The sequence below is a fragment of the Capsella rubella genome, unplaced genomic scaffold (assembly GCF_000375325.1).
Source record: "Capsella rubella cultivar Monte Gargano unplaced genomic scaffold, Caprub1_0 scaffold_1, whole genome shotgun sequence".
In the NCBI taxonomy this organism is placed as follows: domain Eukaryota; kingdom Viridiplantae; phylum Streptophyta; class Magnoliopsida; order Brassicales; family Brassicaceae; genus Capsella; species Capsella rubella.
In genome coordinates this window covers 14,994,602-15,020,004 of record NW_006238923.1, presented here as the reverse complement: position 1 = coordinate 15,020,004, position 25,403 = coordinate 14,994,602, and the positions used below count along the sequence as shown (strand labels likewise).

Genomic DNA, 25,403 nt, shown 5'->3' with positions numbered 1-25,403 from the left:
CAGTAGGGAGAGCATTTTTAAAACTACCCCTATTTTAGTGCAAAAAGACGATTCTGCCCTCATTTGTTTTAACCTAAAAAATCTCTTCTTCACCAATCTCTCTCTCGACGGCGAAAACCCGACTCATCTCTCTCTCTCGACGGCGACGGCGATCCATTGATGTTGATTTATGAGAATCCTAGTTTACAGTTCACCCCGTCGCCGACTATCTCTACGTTCCTTCAAGCCCCTGAATTTATTGTTCTCCGTCGTGATTCATTGTTCTTGGTCGTGGTGTGCTGAGATTTGGTGTGCTATGGCGAGATGAAATGTGCTCTGCTCAGTTCGACGTGGTCTGGTAACTCACTTTCAACATCTCGTCAAGCATAGCACACGTATTCGCTTCACTCTATCAAATCACGGCCTAGATTCTCCTACAACAGTGAGATGCTGGAATTGGTACTTTTATATACTTTTAGTTTGGATATAATCTAGATTTGATTGTTATAGACAAGTAAGGTTTAGTGAAGGTATCATATTTAAGAGATCGACTTCAGTATGCCAACATATCTAATACAGTCTGCATTTGTTAGTTTGCTGCATATTTCTATGATTTTACAGAATGATGTTTGTTAGTGAAGATGTTTTGCATCTGCACTCGAAATCAAATGGAAAAGATAAGGCATGTTTTTAGTAATAGCTGTAGGATATGATATTATTAAGGTGGTGGAGTTGAATGTGTGTGATTTCCAATATGATTAGTTCATAGCAAACAATTTGTGAATTTGCAAGCAAACGAAAGGTTGTCGTCTTCAGATAGGAAGAACCATCTCAGTCCGAGATATTCATAGCAAGGGTACGAATCTCCAGCTGCAAGACACTAACAAGGTACTGAGGTAGTGAATGTTTTATTGGTTTCAATTCGTGGCCCTATTGTATAATCAACTAGACAAGCTGTGAATGAATTGTATCTAGATATATTCATGGTTTGTGTTGCAGGATTACTGTTGGATATTAGAATTTTGAATTATTCAAGAAGCTTTGAGCTCTGTTTTTAGTATTCTACCAAGAGGAGTGGAGACATGTGAGAGCCAGCCTTGAGTACACTGGTGGAGAAGTAAGAAGTGCTGGTAGAAAGCGGTATATCTAACGATAGTTTCAGACTAAGAAACAAACTCATGTGATAAGAAAATTGGTGCTTAAGTTGAAATATGCTTCTTTGTTTGTCATCTAGTGATTATGTGGTTAGTAACTTGCCTTTTACTTGTATTTCAAGTACAATGTGTGTGTGACCTTTTTTTTTTAGTTTGTTAAAGGGCTTATGATTAAAGTGTGTATGGATTTGTAACATTTTTATAAGAAGAAACTAAGGATATATAACATCTTTTTAGAACCTTTTATAATCTGTATACAAACTTTTAAAATCATGTAAAATTTAATTTAGTAATTTTACAAGGTTTTTATGAAGATTAAATAAATAATTAATTTAATTTAATTATTTATTTAAGTTTTTTTAATTAATTATTTAAGATTTCAACATTTAAATTTTTTTTAATTATATTATCAATTTTTTTGAATATTTCTCCATATTTTATGCTATTGTAGGATATATACCATATTTATTTTTATTTTTATGGTAATCAATTTAATTAAGCATCATTGACATGTTTTTTTTAAATACAACATTATATAGCCTGTAATTAAGAACATTAAAAAACCAATACCGTTAATTATTACGCTGTAAAAACATATAGCACGTACATGTGGGGTTGATTGTAAAACCTAAGTCTCATAAAATTTGCAATATTCGGATCAACATGATAAGAGATTTGGATCGAGTGTGAACCGAATTAGTGATAAGTTATAAATCAATTGAATTCGTGAACTATCACATCACATAATTCGTGAACTATCACATCATATAAAAACAATTGAAATTACATGTTTTATTAGAAAACAACATTATATAGCTTGTAATTAACTAATTAAATTACATGTTCTCTTTCTGTATCCGTTATTTCTTCTCCCGATATTTGAAATATTTAAGTAATATGAAACTTAATTTATTTAAACATTTTAATTATTTATTTAAGTTTTTTAATTAAACATTTTAATTATTTATTTAAAAATATAGCACGTACATGTGGGGTTTTTTATTTAAACATTTTAATTATTTATTTAAGTTTTTTTAATTAATTATTTAAGATTTCAACATTTAAATTTTTTTTAATTATATTATCAATTTTTTTGAATATTTCTCCATATTTTATGCTATTGTAGGATATATACCATATTTATTTTTATTTTTATTTTACCTAAAATATCATTTAAAAAAAAATATGATGATTTTTGTCACACAAAATAAATATATTATCATATTATAAGAGTTATACAAAATACAAGTAACATAAACCTCTTGACTAAAACCATTAAACCAAATAAAAAAATACTATAAATTAGATTTGATTATTAAGTTATTGTTTAAAAAATATCTCAAAAAGTTACATATGTAAATTTCCGAATTTAATTGTCCACCTTTTTGGCAACAAAATTAATATGATTTCTATAAGGGAGAATTGCAGAACTAACCTTTTTTAACATACCCTTTTTTAAATATAGTCTCTGTAAGAGCCCATTTTCAATAATAACCATTCTCATGTGACGAAAGACCAATTTACCCTTACTGAACTTCTAGGGTTTCAAAAGAACAAATCATTTGTTCTTTCTCCCCCAAATTTCGCCGGCGACAACGAGAGTGCGCGATTAAGAGAGAAATCGGCAACGACTGCAACGACTGCAACGACGGCGACTAATATGATCTCCCTAGGATAGAACTCCGATGAAGGCTGAAGATAGGTGATAGGCGACGTGAGTTTGTTGATGATGATGGGCGATGAACGTGAATGATGATATGAGAAGATTGAATGATGAAACAATGGTTTGATGGAGATAGATGTTTAGGTGGTTGTATGGATTGTAACAATGAAGAGTTTCTGAATCACAAAGTGTATAGAAACCCGGAAATCTAGAACGCATTCAAGAATTCGAATTGAGAGAAAAAGTGTGACAATACTTGTTCATACAACTTCTTCGCTAAAGAGAAAAGAGGCGTAGCTTTGGGTTTTAAATACCCTAGGGCACGACACTCCAAACAACAAGAAGTTCAAAACCAAAACAACAAGACGTTTTAAGGAAATAATAAAAACAGCAAGATTTCCCGACGTCCTGTAGTAGTACAGAAGTCGGCTGAACTAGTACAGAAGCTTGACGACCTGTAGTAGTACAGAAGTACATTATTCCCCTTTGGTAATGATTTCTAGATAACTCGACGTAGTGATCCATTTGCCTCATTAAAAACCATGCTGAGAAAACCCATTGGGACAAAACTCAGCTATGGGAAAAAGAGTACAAACTTCTCACCTAAGTTACCTAGTCCTCATCACCGGGTGAAGTCTTCAGGTTAGATATGTTGAAGACTTGGATCCTTGGTAGGTTGAATGACCCGTCAGCTATGAATGCGTGTGCTTCCTTGGCCATCTCCTTAGCTCTTGAACGAGTGATCCTTCCCACCATCTCCGGTTTCTCTGTAGCCTCTTGCTCCGTGCTAGCCACGATCATATCAGCGACGACTGCAACGACGGAGACGGAGACAACGGCGACGAACACTAAGGCGAAGACTGAACCGATTAACTGATACATCGTTCTCAATCATTCCGGTAGGTATCTTCTTTTCATCGTTCTCAATATATCGTCGAGATTCTCATTTTAGGTTTTGATTCCGGTAGGTATCTTCTTTCGATTTCGTATTGAGTCGGAGAAATCAACCTATCAGACTCTCATTTTTGGTTTTGATTAGAAAATAGTGAAAGTCTCAGATTTGATCGTGAATTTTTAGAAGAAATTTAGAGAAATCGATAGTGAATTGTTATAAGTTTTCAACTGATTCAATTTTCAATAGTAGTTAGTATGTGATTCAATTGGGAACTTAGTTAACTTATACCGTTAGTATGTGATTCAATAGTAGTTAGTATGTGATTCTTATACCGTTCATATCTAACCATCTTTTGTATGAATACTATTTTGAATCAACTGTTTTGGATTGATATTGTATTATCTTTGTATAGATGGAAAACCAAGACTCATTTGGAGAACTCAAATTGCCAAAATTGATTCAAGATGACGAACAAGATTCTAAAGGGACAATCATACAACATTCTGATTGGGGGCTTGTTGAAAGGGTGAAACAAGCTTTGGGGATCAAGCTATTTGAAAAGCTCCAGCAATCGTTCCTTGGGAGAGTAATAGAAATTGCCTCAAAGATTGGAGACATCAAGTTTTCGGGAAAGATTTTCCATTTCTTGATGCAGCGAAGACTGAAAACAAAAGGATCTACTCTCTGGTTTGTGGTTGACTCACAGCCAATAAGATTCTCATTAAGAGAATTCTTTCTCACGACAGGTAACTTACTGGATTATTATAGTTTTACATTAGTTGTTTTTAAAACTTTACAAGTTATTTTAAATGGTTAAAAGGCGTCTGTAAGCTATTTATAAGAGTTTACAAGTGTTTACAAGGTTTACAAGCTATTTTTAAACTGTTTACAAGCTATTTTTAAAGGTTTACAAGATATTTTAAAGATTTTACAATGTGTTCACTTGAGTTTTAAAAGCTATTTTAGAATGACTACAACGATTTTGTTAAAGTTTTTAAATCTTTGTTTAATAAAAAACAGGTATTCAATGTCAAGCTGTTGATAGAGATCTTCAACGAAAAGGCAAAGACCTTGTGAAAGAGCAGTACTTCTGGACACAAGGTGGACAATTTACTCTGAGTCAAATACAGAACCGTTTGTTTAGGAAAGTAGAAGATGGTGAAGAAGAAATTGAAGATGAAGAAAAGTTTTGCCTTGGTGCTGTAGTTTTAACTGAAGGGATACTCCTTACATTATCTTGTCAAGAGAAAATACCTGCTGATAGATTGGAACATGCTTCAGATTTTGATATGTACACAGCCCAATCGTGGGGAAAAGAAGCGTATGTTGTTCTTTCATCATGCATTCAAAAGATGAATAAGAAAACTTGGTTAAAAGGTGCGTACGACGTCAAGGGATTTCCTATAGCAATAACAGTATGGGCTTTGAGCGCAGTTCCAGTGTTGGGTGCAGCATTTGGAAAAAGATCTAACACGTCCAACTCTGACTATCCTTTGATATTCAACTGGGAGAGCACTACCGCACCATCTTTTTCTGCGCTAGTAAACTTTGTTAAACGAATGAATAACGTAAGTTTTACACTTATTAACAGTCCATACCTGTCAACAAGCTATTTATGTGCTAGTAAATATGGAGATTTTGAGTATAATTTAATTTTTGCAGGTTGAGGCGAAGACTATTATTGGTGATGAAAACTCTCTGATGACTTTACCCTAATTGCACGAAGTCTCCAACCACATTTTTCATCAATACAATGAAGAACATATCTATCCTTATCAGATTTGTCTGTCATAAACTCCAAACTATGTTTCACAGCAAACTTCCTCATCAGATCTACCATTTCCCCTTTGTTCTTAAATAATTTCCCACAGATCAAAGAACCAACATCACTTAAAGCAGATGAACAAGCATTACTTAAACCACCCTCTTCTTGGTGGGATATTTCAGTTATAAACTGTTGACTATGAATACCAGATGATTCAGATACACACGCCTCATTTGTCATAAAATAAGGCCTTGTCTACAAAAAAATACATAAAAAGATTTTTCAAAAAGGTCATAAAAATATTTACAATGATTTTTTAAAGTTGTGTAAAATATTTTTAATGATAATTTTATCATGTGATTACAATGAATTATAAAAACTGTAGAAAGATGGTAAAGTTTTAAAAGTGTGTATAGTGAAATAATAATAAAAATTAATAGAGATATAAGTTTTTAAAGGTTTTACAAGAATTTTTAAAGGTGTTGTAATAACATATGTAAGAGATAACATAAGGATTTTGTAAGAAGTACTTTAAGACGTGTGTATGATAAGTTACCTGAAGAGGAGTAGGAGCTTGGAAAGGAAGCACTCTTGCAGCAAATGGATTTGAGGTTGTTGCACCCTATAAGAGATGTAAGTTTTTTAAAGGTTTTACAAGAATTTTTAAAAGAGTTATAAATATGTAAGTAATACTATAAAGAGGTTATAAGCGATTTCAAAATGTCTAATAAGTTACCAAAACAGGAGTGGGAGCTTGTGAAGGAAAGACACTCTCATCAAATGGATTTGAGGTTGTTCCACCCTACAAGAGATTTAAGTTTTTAAAAAGTTTACAAGACTTTTTTAAGCTGTTAAAAATATGTAAGAAATAATATGTATAGAAGGATACCTGCTCAACTGTAAAAGAAATATCTTCTATTGTCACACAAAGTTTATGAAAGCCTCCACTTGGAAGCGGTTTTGTCAAAAATGTTTGAAGTTGTCTATCAATTCTTATATAAAGTGGATGAAGCTCTAAATTAGAGTCTATCTTGTAACTAAGATTCACAAGATTTGACACCCTATAAATATGAAAATCATCAACAAGAACTTCAACCAACTCCGCAAAACTAATGTTCTCATCTATGTTGACAAGAGAAGCTCCCCTTTCTAGATCAACATCAAACTCCCCACAATTATTATATATGTAACTCCAAAAGCCACATATAGAATACAATTCAACCATTGAACCTGAGAATATTAAAATTACAAAGATCTGTCAATCAAAATAATCTATACAAACAAAACCCAACTAGTTGAATACAGAATAAGAGCTCTTTCTATTGATTCACATAATAACATAATCAACACCAAAAACGATTCAAAATCTATCAAAAAATCTATCACAAAACACGAAATCTATCACAAAAACAGTATGAAAAAATCTATCACAAAAATCGTTTAAACACAAAATCGATTGAACACAAAATCTATTAGAAAACAGTATGACTGAAGAATCGATTCACATAATCACATAATCAACACCAAAAACGATTCAAAATCGGGTCGTTTAGGCTAAACTTCAAATTTGATTCGAAATCGATTTAGGTTAAACTTGAAATCAATTAAATCTGAAATCGATTCAATAAGAGAACAGAACCTGGTGACGACGGCGAAAGAGAGACGACGGTGATTCCGGCGAGATGTAATTCCGGCGAAAGAGAGACGCGATGATGATTACGGCGAGGAGAGACGCGACGAGAGAGGGAGAGAAATTTTGTCGGCGTGGAAGAAGAAAGAAACAAATGTTTTGGTTGCAGGGTAAAATGGTCTTAAATTTTTAATAGAGGGTATAAGTAAAAATGGCAAAAAGGGGTAGATTTAAAAGAGGGTAACATAAAAAGGGCATTGGTATCAATTTCTATTTCCATAAATATATATAGATTTGTTTTTTATTATTTATTTATTTTTTGAAAAAACTGGTGTCTTAAATTCTGTTGGCTACAGGGATAAGTTTCATGACATTTTAAAAACAAATTGGGGTCTGTTTGGACACAGCTTGTCCTTCCCAATTAATAGTATAAATATATTTATATGATTTTGTAATTCAAAAAAAAAATCTCAATTTAATACTCCAAGATTTTATTTTGACCATATTGATCTTTCATATTTGCTACCAATAAATATTTGGAGATATGTACAAACTAATTCTTACTACTTATATGTGAATTCATGGAAATATATTATATACGGTCAAAGATCAATTTATTGGAAAAAACAATTATGCTCTTAATATTTTATAATTTTGGTAGCCATTTAACGTTGAATAATTACACAAGAAAATATTTAATAAAAAGAACTTGAATAATAATAAAGAATTTTTTTTAAAAAAATCAGCAAATTAATTTAGGGGGAATTTCAAAAATACCCTTTTTCCAATACCACTTTTTAAAAATACCCCTCTTTCTAGTTTTATCAAAAATTCACTGTAAAATTTGAATTTTATCAAAAACATATGTGTAAACTTATATTTATAGACACAAATTATCTTTATATGTGTGTAAATTTATATATATATTTCATAAATACCGTATAAATACCTTTTAAAAACCTTTTAAACACCATTTAAAAACCTTATAAAAACTGTGTAAACCTTTTAAAAACCTTATAAAAACATTATAAATGCCGTTTATAACCTTTTAAAACCTTATAAATATTTTGATTTAGTCTCCCAGTAGTAATGATGACCTCGATGTACCTTATTAACGATATAAAACTTTATAATTTTTCATATTTGAAAAGGGGTATTTTTGAAAATGGATAGAAAAGAGGGGTATTTTTAAAAAGGGGTACACCAAAAGGGGTATTTCTCAAAAATTCTCATTAATTTATGTGTTAACTTTATCACGAAGGAACATCTCAATGAATTAATATTTTTTATTTATTAAAAATGTAGTGACCAGTAAAGAGATAGAATTAACAAAGGGTATAAACAAAAAAAAACAAAGGTGTATATGTACATCTAACCAGTAACCAGTTTTTCAAAATAGTTAAATAATTTTGATAAATTTTCAAGATCGTTCAATATAGCTGCCAAGTTTGATCCTCAAAATACAATTATTATTATTATTATTATTTGAGAATTTTTGAGAAATACCCCTTTTGGTGTACCCCTTTTTAAAAATACCCCCTTTATCTATCCATTTTCAAAAATACCCCTTTTTAAATATAAAAATTATAAAGTTTTATATAGTTTATAAGGTACTTCTATATAGTAACTACTACTGGGAGATTCGATACAAATATTTTAAAATGTTTTAAATAGTTTTAAATCATTTTTATAAGTTTTATAAGGTTTTTAAAAGGTTTTTAAAAGGTTTTTAAAGGGTTTATACGGTTTTTATAAGGTTTTTATAAGGTTTTTTATAAGTTATTTTTACGCTATTTATGAAAGGTATATAAAGTTTTATACACATATAAAGGTAATTTGTGTATATATTTATAAGCTTACACACATATTTGGATAAATTTCAACATTTTTAGTGGGTTTTTTGATAAAGTTTGAAAAGGAGGTATTTTTAAAAAGAGGTATATGAAAAGGAGTACTTTTGAAATTCCCCCTTATTATTTTTCTCATTGTATTCAGTTTTCCTACTATAAGTAATATTTGATTTAACTGCACAATTTATTAGTACTAATATTTTATAACACTGAGCATTATTAAGAAACACGGAAACAAAGTATTAATGTAATGCCTGCAAATTCCGGTACCGGAATCTCAGGAAAGAAAGCCTACAAGTATCAAAACTCTCGGAAACTAAGTTGGATTCTACCTTATTCATTGAGTAATTGTGATTTAATAAAAGCAATACCATATAGTAAAATAGTTTTTATTTTGATGAATTTAGTACATATTTCAATTGGAAACCAAAACCATAAAAGCTCATAAAAACATAGTTCATCGCTTAAATCACCAACTAGTGCAACAACATTTTCCAGTGCTCTTATTTGGAACACAATGTCCAGTACGATAATTTTTCATTGCACAGTCAATGTGGCATTCATAATCTTCATAATATCCTATTGCACATTTAGCAAAACAGTTTGGTGGTCCTACAAATACAACCCAAAACATACATGTATATAATGGTTATCGCGATTCTATATTTTGTAAAAGAAAAATATTCAAAATAGTTACAATATAAAGATAGGATAGAAGAAAACTCTTATGTAAGAAACATCAAGTACCTGCGGCTAAAACATTGTTGTCTAATAACGAAATTGTCAGTATTATGACAAGAAAAAATGTGACAGAGTTCTTTGTGATATTCATCATATAAATCTTTCAGGTTTATTTCTGTTAAGAAGAAAAGATGGTTTGTAACTTTATAGTTTTGTAGAAGAAGCTAAATTTATAGGATTTTGTATTTTTTTTTAAAAAAATGTCAATTTAATACTCCAAGATATTATTTTGACCATAATGATTCTTTTATATTTGCTACCAATAAATATATGGTATACAAGTGTATGTATATACACGTGTATATGTAACTAAATCTTTAATATGTTTGAACTTAGAAGCCAATTCATGGAAATATATTACATACAGTCAAACATAGTTTGAATATTCATTTATTAAATAACAAATCGGAGGACAATCGTTCCACGAAAACTCTCTCTTCTCTCTCCTAGAAACCTTTTCAACAAATCTCAGATCCGATCTCTAGTGGCCTTGGTTTTTAATCCCACAAGATTCAGAGTGTTCAGAGACAGCTAATTCTCCTCACCGTCGGCTTGGGTGAGGTTTTTCTTCTTCTCTGGCGTAGATCTAGACCCGATGTAGTGGTTAGAGTGCGGTGCTACAGACCTCCGATATGAGGGAGTCGGCAGGTGTAGCGGCTGCCTCGTGGCTCGCCCGTTGTGTCGGCGATGGATCTACGGCGGAAGCCAAAGGACGAGATGGTGGGTGGCTGAAGCGCCTTGGAGATTAACGGTGGATCCTTTTTGGATCTTGCCGGCCGTCGTGGAGTCTGCGCGTCTGGGCTTCTGATTGAGCCGTCGGCCCTAGTCGCCGCCACGACTTGCTTTCTCCGGGTCGGCTAGAGGAGTTTTGGTGAAGCGATTGGAGACTCGCCGGTTTCAAAAGAGGTGAGGTTATGTCCGAAGTTGGCCGCTCGCTTGGTCTGGGAGTGTCAACAATGTGCTGCGTAGTCGGAGGTTGGCCATATCGGGAGGTTTGTGGCGGGTCGATAGATCGAGGGTGAAGAAACGGCACCGAAGTTGGATGCTTCCTTTCCGCTTCTTGATCCCTCGGTGGTTTGCAAAGCCGTGGTCCTCGCATCCACCAGTATCAATGGTCTGACTCTTTGCTCGCGGTGTCAATACGACACGAGTCGTTTCTCCGGCGCCGGTGGTTTTTAGGTTTCCGGTTGCTTTGGTCTCTGTTCATATGTGCTTTGTGGCCCGGCCCATTAAGGGGTTCTATTAATAAAATTTGGCCCATTAAAACTATATGAGGGCTCCCAATTTGTGTCCATCGGTGAGCTTTCATCGTCGTCATATACATTTGTGTCTGTCGTCGTAAGGTGAGCTTTCATCGTTGTCGATTCACTGTGTTTCGTTTTGTTCGAATCTTCAATTTGTTCGATTCTTCACTGTTTTTGTAGATTTAAGCTTCTATTAGGTGTTGTCATCATTTAAGCTTTGGTTCTAGATTTGATTAGGTATTTTATTGGAATTGATTAGTTTCGTGTTGTGGATTTGAGAACTAGTTGAGTCAAGAGAAACAAAATTAAGCTGGTGATGTTGTTTTGATGTGGATTCGTTTATTAATTTGCTTTGGTGTTTGTTTGAGAATTAATCGATGAGGCTGGATTTGTGATACTCGAGATTTTTGTGTTGATTTTGGTTTTGGTGTTGATTTTGGTTTCGGTGTTGATTTAGATTTTGGTGTTGACATTGACTTGTGAAACTCATGATTTTGATTTTGCTGTTAATCAAGGTGTTGATTTTGGTGAAGCTCGTGAATATGGTTGAGTTGTACTTAGTGTGTGGTAACTGGAAACAAAATGTTAATAGAAGCTTGAATTTCGTTATGGATTCACAAAAGGAAAGATCTCTTAGTGAAGTAGAAATGAATGTAACATCAAAAGAGAGAGGACATATACATATAATTTTTTACACATAAATCATATATAAATGAATGTGAAAGATTGAGTAGAGGGTACGATCCCCTAATATAATATTCCACCTAAAAAAACAAAACTGACAAACAGTGACAATATATATGGGGAAAAAAGCATAAAAATATCTCTATCTATTTTTTATTTGGACGTTTAATACTTGATTTTTTTTGGTTGGAAAAATAATACCCAAAATAATAAAAACGTGCAATTTATTACCTAAACTATTAAATACTGACAATTTCCTACCTCCGATCTATCAACAAAAATATATTCCAATTTTACCCTTCTTCATTTATATTTATTATTAGTGCATAAATGACATGAAATTAATTACAATTTTATTGGAAACAAATATTTGCTAGTAATATTTCATTGTATCATTAATTTATAGATTTAATTCAAAATACATATTTCATTTTTCATTTTTGTCCAAAAAATATTAAGTGATTCAACGAAAGGTTTATTTTGAATTATATGTTTCATATCCAAAATATATATTTGAATAAAATATTTCATTTTTATTCAAATATATATTTTTAAGAAATCTAATGAAAGATATATATATTGAATTATATATTTCGTATTCAAAAATGATATGTATATTTCATTTTTCATTTTTATCTAAAACTTTTTAAGAGATCCAATGAAGGTATATTTTGAATTGTATATTTTATATCCAAAAATTGTATTCTATTTTTATCCAAAACTTTTAAGAGATCGAACGAAAGATATATTTTGAATTATATATTTCAAATCTAAAAATGAATATTGAAGTATGAAATTTATATTTTTAATTAAAGATATAAAGAAATATTACAATATAATAGTAAAGTAAAATATAGTCTTTTATGCATTAATAATTAATAAAAGTGAATAAGGGTAAAATTGGAATATGTTTTTTGTTGAGAGATCGTAGGTAGAGAAATGACAATATTTATTATTTTAAATATTAAATTGCACGTTTTTATTATTTTGAGTATTATTCTTCCAACCTAAAAAAATCATGTATTAAACGTCCAAATAAAAAATAGATGAGGTATTTTTAAGCTTTTTCCCAATATATATGAGGGCATGGGCATTGGTTGGGACCATTATTTGGTCCCATGATTGTTTTAAGAGTATTTTGGATGTGAGATAAATGTTTAATTTTAATGTATGAGCATTGGTGTATTTATGTTTTTTGTCCCATAATTATAATAATCATATTTTGAGTTTATTAAAATAATTAGATTTAATTAAAAAGTAAAAACATATTAAATATTGGATTAATATTATACATTTAAAAATTACAAAGTTACAAAAAAGGATTAAGATGGGAAAATATACAATTAAGACATTATAAAATATAAAACATAAAGCATACAAAGATTAAGAGAATTTTTGAGAAATACCCCTTTTGGTTTACCCCTTTTTAAAAATACCCCTTTTATCTATCCATTTTCAAAAATACCCCTTTTTAAATATAAAAATTATAAAGTTTTATATAGTTTATAAGGTACTTCTATATAATGACTACTACTGGGAGATTCGATACAAATATTTTAAAATGTTTTAAATAGTTTTTATAAGTTTTATAAGGTTTTTAAAAGGTTTTTAAAAGGGTTTATACGGTTTTTATAAGGTTTTTATAATTTATTTTTACGCTATTTATGAAAGGTATATAAAGTTTTATACACATATAAAGGTGATTTGTGTATATATTTATAAGCTTACACACATATTTGGATAAATTTCAATATTTTTAGTGGCTTTTTTGATAAAGTTTGAAAAAGGGGTATTTTTAAAAAGAAGTATATGAAAAGGGGTATTTTTGAAATTCCCCCAAAGATTAAACCAACATTTTATTGAATTTATAGAAATTTGAATATTAATCTTCATTATCTGGAAGATGTCCAAAATTAGTCCAAATATGCTCTATCAAATCATGTTTTAATTGTTCATGGGCTTGTTTATCCCGAACTCTTGTTCGACGAGTAATCCTTGTGCCTATATTTGAAGCCACACCGGCGGTACCAACAGTATATGTTTGATCGACATCTTCTCCGTGTTGAAATTCATAAATGTTACGGAGATTGTATGTATGTCGTTCGTCTTCCACAATCATATTATGGAATATTATGCATTCTCTCATAACATTTGCCATTTTATTTTTATCCCGAAGAGAGACTGAAGACCCCAAAAAATTTGTTCTCCACTTATTCACACCTCCAATCACCGATTGCCATGTAGTTCAAGGGACGAGTGTTTTTTGTCCGGATTTTAGAAACATTTATTCATCTTTTACGTATTATTAATTTATTTTTTTTAACAAAAATTCAACCATATTCACGAGCTTCACCAAAAGTGAATCAGATGGTTATGACGTTATTTATTAAAATTATCATGTTGTTGTTTTCTAAGTCATACCGTTCACAACTCTGTTTACTTTTCATTTACAGCTTTCGAATGTCATGAAACACATTAATCGATAGAAATTTCGTGATGTACTATTTTGCTTCCTAACAATAATATTCATATGCAAAAAAAGACAAATTATTAGTTTCATAGAAGAATTCAAGAGTTGAAGCTTTGCGCTGAAGCTTTCTTGAGCTCAAGAGCTCGTTTATAAGGTGGTGCTATCGGAGGTTGAATTGGGTCTAGACTCTGGTATGACGATCCATCTGCTTCTTTAGGAAGTGGGTAAGACCGGTCTGAGTCGTAACCCGTTAAGTCACCACATGCCAAGAATGGTATATAAACTTTGTTGGGCCCTTCAAGCCAACCACTGCTGCAATCTGCAGAGTACCAAGAAAATAGATAATCGCAAGAACAATATCAAAAAACTAAAATATTCACATGAAGAGGGCACTTTAGGTGTTGACAAAGAGTAAATTCAAAGTGTACTACTCAGCAATGCACACGTTAGTTGTGTCTAACTTGAAGAGCTTTAGATTTTTGAAAGTGAAGTTACGAGATTTTTTACCAAGATCGCTTCCACCTGAAGGGCTTCCGACTTTCTCCAAGAGACGGTGCAGATCTTTCGGGTTAAATCCTTCTGGTGGAGCGTAATTTTCGCAAACAGCAAAAGCCTCTATAGAAACAGAGTAAAGAATGCAATAAGAATCTCCAAGAAAAAGCAACATGTACATCTTTGATGGTTAAACCATTGAGTAAGGAAATCATATATGGCACTGTGAAAGTTGTATTCTTTTACCTATACTCGAATTGCGGCTACTTTTCGGTTTCGCGAAAGTTACAGTTGGGAAAAACAACTTCAGCTACAAATAAAAGGTATTAAACTATATCAGTACAAGCAACAGTGAATATTATGAGCACAACGTCATAACTTACTTTACAGTTGATTCATGAGCACAACATCTAAACTTACTTGACAGTACAAGAGACTTGTATCTTTTCCGCGGAATATCTTTGCAATAAATTTTCCACCTTCTTTAAGAACATGGGTTACAATCGTTAAGCCCTGAAAAAAAGGGTTTGTTTGTTATTATTATTCATGATCATAGGCTTCAGGTTGATGCTAAATAATACTGATTCTTGTAAATAGAAGCAAAGCAACTTACCGCTAGAATTAGTTGGGACTGGACAAATTCATCCATGTCATGCAAACCGGTAACTACAAACCAAATAGTAAAAGGCGTTATTTTGATAGCTTGCAAATATTGAACGGCGAAACAAACACTATATATACTATCTCACCATCTGGAGCACCATCACAGACAACGAGGTCTGCTTTGCAGCCATCAAAGTGTCTAATGACCTTATGGAAAACCGAGAATCAGTAAGCTATATATATATCAAAGACAAACTCCAAACATAACCAAGTAGATAAAAAAATATATCTATGAGCTAGGAGTTGAGAGACTTTACCACTTCAGCAGTCCGAGCATTAGTTATGTCCCCTTGAACCTGGATGACACCTTCAATTGGAGCCATAGGCTGCAAATCTATGGCCACTATAAGAGGAAGATCTCCTTCTCTGCATAGTGTTTCAGCAGCAAAAAAAAAATATTTAAACTTTTTCTCAAGAAGTGAATTACTGAAGTAGCACAACTTAACTAAAGAGAAAGGATATTAAAGAGAAACAGTGTGTGATATAATCTAAGCAAATATGAAAACTCACTTTGATTCAGCTGACAACTTTGCTGGAAGATACAATTGACGACTCAAGACCTACAAATTAAGCGCACCGAACAGATTTAGAACGCGTCCTCTTAATTTTATCCACTACAAAATCAACCACAGAACCATATAAATGAATTTCTAGAGCATCCCCTGTTCTCCCATGCCTATCACTTTCTATTTGAGTGTTTTCCTCTATTTAACTCCTACTACACTAAGTCACGAACCGAGCTAAAGTTATCAGCTAACAGAGATTGCAACTCAAATTACATTCCTATGCAAAAAAAAATCATCACAGTGATAAAACAAACCCTAATAATCTCAATAGCTCTATGCAAAATGGTCAGTGGTAGTTAATTATAGAGCACACATATAAAGATCTGCTAACTGACTAAGGCGATTTCACACTATTACCAATGTGAATAAATTAAACTCAAGACCACCATACCTGACTCCAGCTACCAGGTGCAGCACATAAATCTACAACCCTCTTCACTCCTGCATATAGGTACTATTCACTGACATAGTAATTACAAAAGAGGGAAAAAAGAAATTCAAAGATTACCTTCAAAAATGTTAAATTCTTCATCAATCTGAAGAAGCTTAAAAGCACTTCTCGCACGCCATCCTTCTTCTTTGGCTTTACGATAGTAGATATCCTACAAAACAATTGTTTCAGCAAATCTCTTCCCCGAGAAGAAGCTCTAAGAAGCAAAATAAATTTCATTACAAGGCATACCCTTTTGTCCCGAGAAGCTTTGCCCATGTCTTGTAGAGAAGAAAACTGAGTAGATTAACTGCAATGAACACAAAAAGGTCAGCAAAAATTGAAGGGACATAGATAAGTTAAGCCAAAAGGGTGTCTCAGAGGCATACTATCGAACACCTTAAGGGCACTATGTAAGACAGACAATTCGTATACTAGCTCAAAATATAACAAGGATATAAAAGAGGAAGCGCCTCTAAAATTTATTTCTGTATTTATTTTAATCTTTACACAAAGAAATAAAGGCCGTGGGTAAAAAAAACCCAGCACAGCCGGTACTCGAAAAAGCCCACCTACAAAAAGCCCAGATTCAAAAAACCCGAACAGGTTTTAGTCTTGATGGGTAAATCCGAATGAGTTTTAATACTGGTGGATAAACCCGTGGATTTCCGAATTTAATCGGATGTAATTATTTTCTGTATTTATTTTCTTAATTGCAATTTTTTTTTTGTAATTTCTTATGTTATTATTTTGTGGGAAATTTGTTGTTTTAAAGAATATATAATTTTATGTTATATGAAGAAACTATAAAAGTTATACGTGTGACCGGTCTGTAATAAAATTCAATAAAAATGTATTAATTCTACAAAAGGCCAACAAAATATAGATTGAGTATCAAAACCAAAAACAAAGTTATAAAGCAACAATTTTCTTCCTCTTCTGGTTGTTCTCATATCATGTTATAACACTACCTTAAACTCTCTATTCTACATTATCAAACCTAGGGATGTTAAATTGGGTTTTTAAGTCCAGCCCAGTCCTGTTTATTTCAAGCTCAGTCCTAAATGAGTCCTAGTCCTGTTTAATTAAGTCCTGAAAAGTTTATATAATAGGGTTGAGTCATGTTCTATTCTTTCCTATTCAATGTAAAAAAGCTAGCAGTCAAAACTCTTGTTTGAGATTAGTTAGCAAACAGAAGACGAGATGAGTTCATGATGTGAATCTATCGCTACAAAGACTTCTCTTGCTTAATCTCAGATTTTGAATTACCAAGTAAGAACTCAAGATCTAGACCAAAAACATACAAAATCACAACAAAGAGTTCATGTGGAGAAGCTATAAACCAGAAGAACAAGTTAACGAAAGTGGAGTGTTAATTCAATTCACCTGTCAAAGATGCGGACGAAACAAATCGTCGAAAGCTTGAAGGAAGGAGAAGAATCAGATGTTTTTGGAATTTAGGAATAAAAGATGCATGGTCACGCAAACCATTTGGGAATTTAGGAATAATATTTGACAAAAATGTCATTTTGTACATCAATTTTTTTAAAAGGGCCAATTTGCCCAACTAACCAAAAACAAAACATGTAAAGAATATAGCACAAATAAAATAAATTAAGAGAATAACATAGTTGTGAAAAATGAAAATTACCATTTTGGTGTTGATTTGGTGGTACTAGTGGTGGCGGCCGGAGATAGCCAACTTGAGATAGGGTGGTGGTGATGGTCGGAGGTAGTGGTGGCCGGAGGTAGGGTGGTGGTGGTGGCCGGAGGTAGGATGGTGGTGGTGGTGGTGGCCGGAGGTATGATGGTGGTGGTGGTGGTCGGAGGTAGGATGGTGGTGGTGGTGGCCAAAGGTAGGGTGGTGGTGGTGGTGATAATGGTCGAGGGTGGTGGTAGTGATATTAGATAATGCGTAAAATTGTATATATTGTGGTTTATATGGAGAACTAGATTTTTATCGGCGGGTCAATTTTTTAACTTGAATTGTATATGTTTGTTTCTTTTGTGTTTAAGATTGTATAATTCTTTTCCTTATTAAGTTGTAAGTTTAACCGGTGGTATACTACACATGACAATTTATATTTTTACATAATCATAATTTAATCAACTTAAATAGATATGTGAGCTTTTTTAAACACTTACATCAAAACTAGATTCGGACCGCGCTGTAAGGAAATAATTACTTATATATAATTTTTAATGGATTAAAATATGTTACATTTTAGTTTTATTGTAGTGCAGTCAATTACAGTGAATCATATATTTGTATGATCAAGTTTAAATAAAATGATAAAAGAAAAAGCGAGTAAATAATAATATATTAAGTTTTGATACAATAAATAAACGGTAAAAAACAGCACGAAAAACAGTTATCGATAAATTATTCAGTTTGACCATTTTTGTAGTAAAAGTAGGAATATACGTAAAAATTACATACTTACAATTTTTTTTTTGAAAGACCAACCCGTAACAGAATTCATTTTATGCAAAAAATATTCATAACTCGCTTTACCATTATAATTGTGACTTTAACAAACTACTTGTGAAATATCTTAAATTACATATTTTGATATATAATATATTTTAACAATAAAAATTATGTCTCCAAATTTACATTTATGCCTCCAAAAAAATATTTTTAATATTTTAAATCTAAATTTGTTATATATTTGAACCTTTTAATTATAATATTTTTAAACTTTTGAAAATTTTAAATATGCTCATGTAACAATGGTTTTAATTCTGGTCATACTTATAATGAGTTTGAATCATTGTCCAAAATATTTAACCGAGTGTAGTTGAATATTATATGTCTATTTTGAAAAATTCAAATTGTAACATATGCATAAAAAATTTTAAAATATTTTAAACATTTTTATTATATAGTATACTATCATAAATTAAAAATAAGATCAAATAAAAGTGAAAGAATAATAATAATTGTTTTTATTATGTTATATTAAATTAGTTGGATAAATATTAGGAAATCCTAAAATTAGCTATGGAAATAATATAATTTTAAATTTGATATGGAAAGTATCCGATGTATGTATCCAAATCCATTTTAACATCCAATTTTGAAGTATCCAATTGTTAAATCTGGTTAATTTTGTAATTTTGATCTGATCCGTATTCTATTCTGTACTTATCTTTTACTAATATAGAGATATTTAGTAATATGTGGTGGACTTCATGTGTGAAGTGTGAACCACAGGTCCGGTTTTAGATGCACAATATTTATAACTTAAAACAAAAGAGATTAACAAGACAATTCTAGTAATTCATCCTATAAAATCCAAATCCGAACCGAAAAATTGGATTAAAACCCGATCCAAACCGATATCCAATTGATATCCATATATAACCAAAATTATAATATATACTTTAATATATTTAGGATATATACAATAAATACTTTAATATCTTTAAGATATATACGTTTGCCGCATATACTTTAATATCGTTCTTTGCCATATCTTGATTGTAGCTGTAAATTTTGCTACTTTTTTTCATTAGGAATTTATGGTTTACTTTGGTTTATTTAAACCTTTTATGCATCGACACAGTTTATGCTTCACTTTTATCTATTGTTATGGTATTATGTTAGTTGGTTCTTTGACTTGTCATTTGCCTCATTTCTATTTTTTTATATACTTGGATAATATGGATTATTTGAGTATAACTGTATTAAAAAAATATCCGAAATTTTGGTTAAAATTTAATTATTACAATTATATCCAAACTGAACCGAATTTTATAAATACCCGAATGGATGTTAGAATCAATATCCAAAAAATCCGAAAACCGAAAACCGAACCGAACCCGATCGGATATCCAAACGCCCATGCCTACAATAAAATATGAATCTAGCTACAACAACAACAATTTTTTATTCTCTCAATATTACATGATTATCATTCTCAGATATTGTCTACTACTACATCGTTACCAAAATAAATAAATAAACAATATATTAATATATATTCAAAGTTAATCATGGTAGAAAATTTAGAAATATGTATACTTGTTTATAAAATGGTAAGTTAATTAAGTGACTAACGGATAGGGTGATCTGTCCGGCATGAGAGGTGAAGTCTTGCTTGATGCCACCAAGACGGAACTCATTGCTCGGAGTTATCATCCAAAACCCAACCGGCGGGTCTGATGAGATCCAATCCAACCACTGTTGTACATATACTTATGGTCTATCTGCATCACATATCTGTTGATTGATGAGTTCGTCACATGGAGTATCAAATCCAAGATAGAGGTCGAACAAGAAGACACGTCTTATATTAATCAAAGATCGGCGAATATAAGTTATAACAGGAGAAGAAAACTGATCGACACTTAGGAGACTACAAGCCGAGCTCTTTGCTGTACTCACTGTACTCTCTCAGCACACGTTATGTCTTGTCACATCAACCTTCTTCCCTTTTATAGGTGAGTGATGGGACAACTGGCCGCCTTAGGTCTGTTTCTCGTGGGCCAATCACAGCGGGCGGAACAACGAATGGGCCGCTATTCATGCCTGCTTGTAGCTTGTCGTCTTGTGACGACGACGCCACATCACTCCTCTTGGTCGGGCCGAGCGTAAAGTTGTGGAGGGGACTCATGGGCTGAGGCCCATATCCAACAATATCCAATCCCTCATGTTCTAATGCAATATTTTGTACAAAACAATTGTCTAGATTATACGGAATAGTAAATTAATATTTATTTTTGTTACCTCTCCTTTGAACATAGTGTTCTTTGGATTTTTCAAAATAACAGCTTCTTTGTAAGCTATCCGCCATCGATGGCATGCTTCTCTGCCAATCATACGATGAAAGAGGAAATAGTTAGAGTTAGAAAAACAAAAGTAAACTATAATGTTTATATTTATAAAAGTTTCACTTACAGTTTTATGGTTCTCGCTTTTGGAATAGTGTGTTTAAATGCAAGTTTAGGCTGTATAGTTATCTATCTTAACATTTTTGAAGTACATTTTGTACTAAAATCAATTTTGGATTATAACCTTTTAGTTTGCAATATTTGCATAATCAAACTCTTGCCATTTGAACAAATAACAAAACGTAAAAGTAAATTTTGTAATTAAATCACAAGTAAATCGCAAAATTGGAAACAAATATTTATTACATAAAAAAATTTCCTAAAATCTCTCTCTAATAAATCGAATCTCTCTCCAATATATTTATATAATCTTATTTGTTTTTAACTTATATTATTACATAAAATATATTTATAATAAAAAATAAAAATTTTCTTCCACACAATTTGCAATTTAAATTTTTGAAAACAAACGTATAGAAATCAATCAATAAAGGAAAAAAATATGTACAACGTCTACATAAGGTAGAAAAAAATAGATAATAGTTCAAAACCATTACAAATATGACTAATACAGTATGCTTCCAACTACAAACTCCAAAATAAAAAAATTATCCAGTTTCATTCGGTTCTTTATTTAAGAAAAATAAATCTTTTAAAAAAATAAAACTTTTAAAAAGTTACAAAATATTATAAATTTTAATTTTTTAAAAATTTTAAAAGCTTCAAATATTATAATATTTAATTAAGCTTTATAGAATAATTGAAATATTAAAAATATAAAAACAACTCTACAAAAAGTTAAAGTCTTATTGATATTTTAACTCTAAAAAATAATAATAATATTGTACATAAATATGATTGAACGGATTTGAGTTTACATAAATATAATTATATTTTTCTGATGGGTTTGTCTATATTTAAAATCTTTACGGGTTATGTTAAAATATTTTTTTTTATAACAAATTTGTCTTGTGATGTACCCCAGGTTGACCACATATATATATGAATCTACTTATAATAAAAATTCATAAAATTCTATAAAATTATAATGAAATGAACACGTATAAACTAGACTATATAAACCAACTACGAAAAATAAAAATTAAATAAATATATTAAATTATGGACCATGGTGTAACACGGGGTAAATCCTAGTAACTAGATATAGTGAAATCGAGCTTTTATCGATCTCGTTAACATTTGTTTTAGTTAATTCTGAATATGGATTTATTTTGTTAGTGAAGAATATATTTATAAGAGTTTTAGGAAGTTGATGGTTTTTCATTACCAAAAAAGAAAAGGAACTTGATGGTTTTTAAAAATACCAAATGATTTGTTCTTTCTTTTTGACTATGTTAGGCATTTAAAATCGTCAAATAAATTGGAAATTATGTGTTTGTCGAGATATTTTAGCAGAATAATTTTGGTAACTTTTCATTGATCTTGCCATAAGAAATTGTGCGGCCTATAATTAAAGAAATATTGTAAGGTAAGATATTGTGGTTAGTTAAATCGATTAAGGTATTAATTTTTAACAACTAATCCCTTAAAATTTTATTGAGATTAAGGTATTTATTGAAATAGCAAGGGTTGAATTATGAAAATTTTATAAATAAAAGGTTATAACACTTCAAAAATGTTAATATAGATATTTAGACAAATAAAAACCAGGATGGGAAATCATTTAATACATCAAATTATATTGACTATCCATTTAACACATTAAAAGTCGTTAACTAAGCCAAAACATACATGTCATAAAATGAGATAAATAAGCAGTTAAAAACCTTACTTGTTGTTAAATGATATGTTATTTTTTTGGCTTTATCAACGATATTTGATGTGTAAAATGGTTAGTGAACATAACTTGACTAATATAATTTTTTTTTATTCAACTAATAATAACTATTTGTTGAATGAGTTAGACATATACCTCCAAAACCAAAATCAACATATATTCTTCACAAAGCTATATTAGAAATTCTCTTCGATGCCACTGTTTAAGTTTTTTGGCCAAAAATACCACATGCTTTAATTTTCCATTTTCTTTTAATTACCCAGTAAATTACAAAAGACCAACATGCCCTTATTCTCTTAAACACAAAAGTCAAGATTTCTTTTCTCTGCAACAAAAATTCTCGCCTAGCCGCCGTTGCCGTCGTATCCTCCAGCTCCTCCGCATCCAATCCCTCCACATCTTCGTTGTCATGTGCCTCAACGGATTCGATGGCGAAATCACGAGAAATAAGATTCACTGTTTATGGAGTGTTCTGTCTATGTGCGATAATCAGAAAAAGCCGTCGTCGAAGGTATACATCTTCTCGTTTTCTTCTCTAATCGATGGGTGGATTCCTGATTCTTCCTATTCCTGTGTAATTTAAGTGTTTGGTGTGTGGAAATGAAAATAAGGAAGATGTTTTGTGACTAAGTACGTTGAGATCTAGAGTTCTACGAATTTTTTATGTTTGTGTGTGACATTAAAATGTGTCGGCTTTGGGTTTACTAGGTTTTTCATCCTCAAAGATGATGTAGGGGATTAGAGATAGATGCTCTGCTTATTAGGATTATAATCCAAATTCTTCTAACTTTGAGGTTGATTAGTTTATAATCCAACCGTCTGAATTATGTGTGATATTGATTAGTTGATGTCTGTGTACTTTTAATCAATTTCATGAATCTTCTGACGTTTTAAAACAATCATGAAATTCTTTTGAAAATATTAGATATGAATAACTTCTTTTGTATCTTACAGTTTCCTTGATGTAGAGCAAAATAGATGCATGAGTAACGAAATCATACAATATCTTATATATGGTTAATTTGCAGATTGCTTCAAGGAATGCATCCATGAACTACATGAAAATTGTGGATAATTCGTTGATTGGGAGTTCTAATGAGGTTTGTGGAGTATTTCAGTCTTAAAATCAGGTTTTTGTTATGTTTGTACATTAAATTTTTTGTTCACTGTATCCTTATTTAGGTTAACAGACTCCTGGAGAGAGTAGAGGTAACTTTTGTGAAGCACTTTTTAAGTAGCAACCGAAGAGAATGCATCAAGTTAAAAGAGAAAGGTACAAATTTACATTATTCTCTAGTGAGAGAATCTGAGGGAGAGATAGAGAAAGTTTGATTTCAAGAATCTTACAAATGTTTACTGTTAATTGTTCTTCAATTTCCCATATGTTTTTTATGACTATTCTGTTACACTAGTTATTGTTGTTGCTTTCAAGATAAAGAGTAAAAAGATCATGGAAAAGGGTTACAATACTGAATATATGGCAAATATTATCTCTCTTTACATGCAATTGTTCTATTCAATGACTCAGAATATGTTCATAGTAAAATAGAATACAAATATTTCTTGTCTCACACTCACAAACATTGTATATCCTACAGCTTATTTGTATTCATAATTCTTCATATGCTCATGTAATCAGCAAATATATACTTCTAGAGGCATTATTGAGTTAACTATACCTTCATCTTTGGTTTCAAGCAGGGAATATAGATGGATTACAAAGAAGTTTTCCTAGTAAGCATCAACCTTAACACATCCTGCAGGTAAGGTTTCATATCCTGCTGTAGGAGGGTCTTGCTAAATCGAATTTAGGAAGGATTTATAGTGATTTAGGAAGGCTTTACTGAATTTAAGAAGGCTTTATAATAATAATTTAGGAAGACCTTACTAGATTGATTTGTTTTGTGCAGCTGAAGGTGATTTATAGTGATTTAGGACGACTTTATCTTAATTTAAGAATGTTTTATAGTAATTTAGGAAGATCTTACTAAAATCGAATTTAGTAAGAATTTACAATAATTTAGGAAGACTTTATTTGAATTTAGGAAGGCTTTTTAGTAATTTAGGAAGGTCTTGCTAAATCGATTTGTTAGGTGCAGCTGAAGTTGATTTGTATCTTGCCTTCATTACCTGATGATCCGGAAGATACAATCTTTTTGGAAGACACAGATGATACAGATCTGAATCTAATGGTTGAATTTATGAACAGGGGTTACAAAATTACAGCTGAAGACTGAAATGAAGGTTAACTGAGTTGTTCTTGAGAAAGTCGCTCTCAATTCCCATAACTTTTGTAACAAGGAGACATCAAGGCCACTTTGTTCAGACGAGTCATTACTCTCAAAGCTGAACAATATATGCAAAATTGTTGAAGATGAGTTCAAATCTATGAAAATCATGATTTTTGGATGGTTATGGTTTGTATGTTATGTTTTCACCCTTGTAACTCATTTTTGCCGTCAACACTGATGTAAATACAAGTATTCAGAAAATTAGGAAGAAATTCCTGAAATTCAGGAAGGATTCATTCAATTTCAGGATGG

General features: G+C 31.3%; 2 protein-coding genes and 3 long non-coding RNA genes across 11 annotated transcripts; 2 read left to right on the top strand and 3 right to left on the bottom strand.

Moving 5' to 3' along the window:
• On the top strand, positions 1-1,374 carry LOC111832565. Of its 3 annotated transcripts, none has more exons than XR_002835473.1 (2): positions 1-867; positions 955-1,374. It is a non-coding gene; the product is annotated as an uncharacterized LOC111832565 (long non-coding RNA). The 3 variants fall into 3 exon arrangements; XR_002835472.1 differs by having other exon boundaries at positions 1-875; positions 979-1,374; XR_002835471.1 differs by having other exon boundaries at positions 3-867; positions 979-1,374.
• Positions 1,375-4,514: 3,140 nt separating this feature from the next.
• On the bottom strand, positions 4,515-7,330 carry LOC111832470. Of its 4 annotated transcripts, none has more exons than XR_002835325.1 (6): positions 7,096-7,328; positions 6,346-6,686; positions 6,193-6,258; positions 6,013-6,078; positions 5,077-5,711; positions 4,515-4,948 (listed from the first exon to the last, which is right to left on the bottom strand). XR_002835325.1 is itself a non-coding variant. In XM_023788843.1 (5 exons), exons 2-5 carry the CDS (start codon positions 6,679-6,681, stop codon positions 5,178-5,180), a joined length of 528 nt encoding a protein of 175 aa, XP_023644611.1. In that variant the 5' UTR covers positions 6,682-6,686; positions 7,096-7,330; the 3' UTR covers positions 4,555-5,177. The 4 variants fall into 4 exon arrangements, 2 of the variants coding, with proteins under 2 accessions (XP_023644611.1, XP_023644612.1); XR_002835326.1 differs by having other exon boundaries at positions 4,515-4,945; XM_023788843.1 differs by having other exon boundaries at positions 4,555-5,237; positions 7,096-7,330.
• Positions 7,331-9,309: 1,979 nt separating this feature from the next.
• On the bottom strand, positions 9,310-9,802 carry LOC111828671. The gene is made up of 2 exons (XR_002832472.1): positions 9,684-9,802; positions 9,310-9,548 (listed from the first exon to the last, which is right to left on the bottom strand). It is a non-coding gene; the product is annotated as an uncharacterized LOC111828671 (long non-coding RNA).
• A 260-nt stretch (positions 9,803-10,062) lies between these two features.
• LOC111832614 lies at positions 10,063-11,654 on the top strand. The gene is made up of 2 exons (XR_002835501.1): positions 10,063-11,020; positions 11,437-11,654. It is a non-coding gene; the product is annotated as an uncharacterized LOC111832614 (long non-coding RNA).
• A 2,369-nt stretch (positions 11,655-14,023) lies between these two features.
• LOC17897377 (putative tRNA (cytidine(32)/guanosine(34)-2'-O)-methyltransferase) lies at positions 14,024-16,698 on the bottom strand. 2 transcript variants are annotated; one of them, XM_006305363.2, is made up of 12 exons: positions 16,616-16,698; positions 16,479-16,536; positions 16,305-16,398; positions 16,188-16,237; positions 15,741-15,790; positions 15,488-15,596; positions 15,317-15,377; positions 15,181-15,233; positions 14,988-15,080; positions 14,814-14,877; positions 14,583-14,690; positions 14,024-14,394 (listed from the first exon to the last, which is right to left on the bottom strand). In XM_006305363.2, exons 2-12 carry the CDS (start codon positions 16,503-16,505, stop codon positions 14,174-14,176), a joined length of 930 nt encoding a protein of 309 aa, XP_006305425.1. In that variant the 5' UTR covers positions 16,506-16,536; positions 16,616-16,698; the 3' UTR covers positions 14,024-14,173. The 2 variants fall into 2 exon arrangements, with proteins under 2 accessions (XP_006305425.1, XP_023645975.1); XM_023790207.1 differs by having other exon boundaries at positions 16,626-16,659.
• Positions 16,699-25,403: the final 8,705 nt, after the last annotated feature.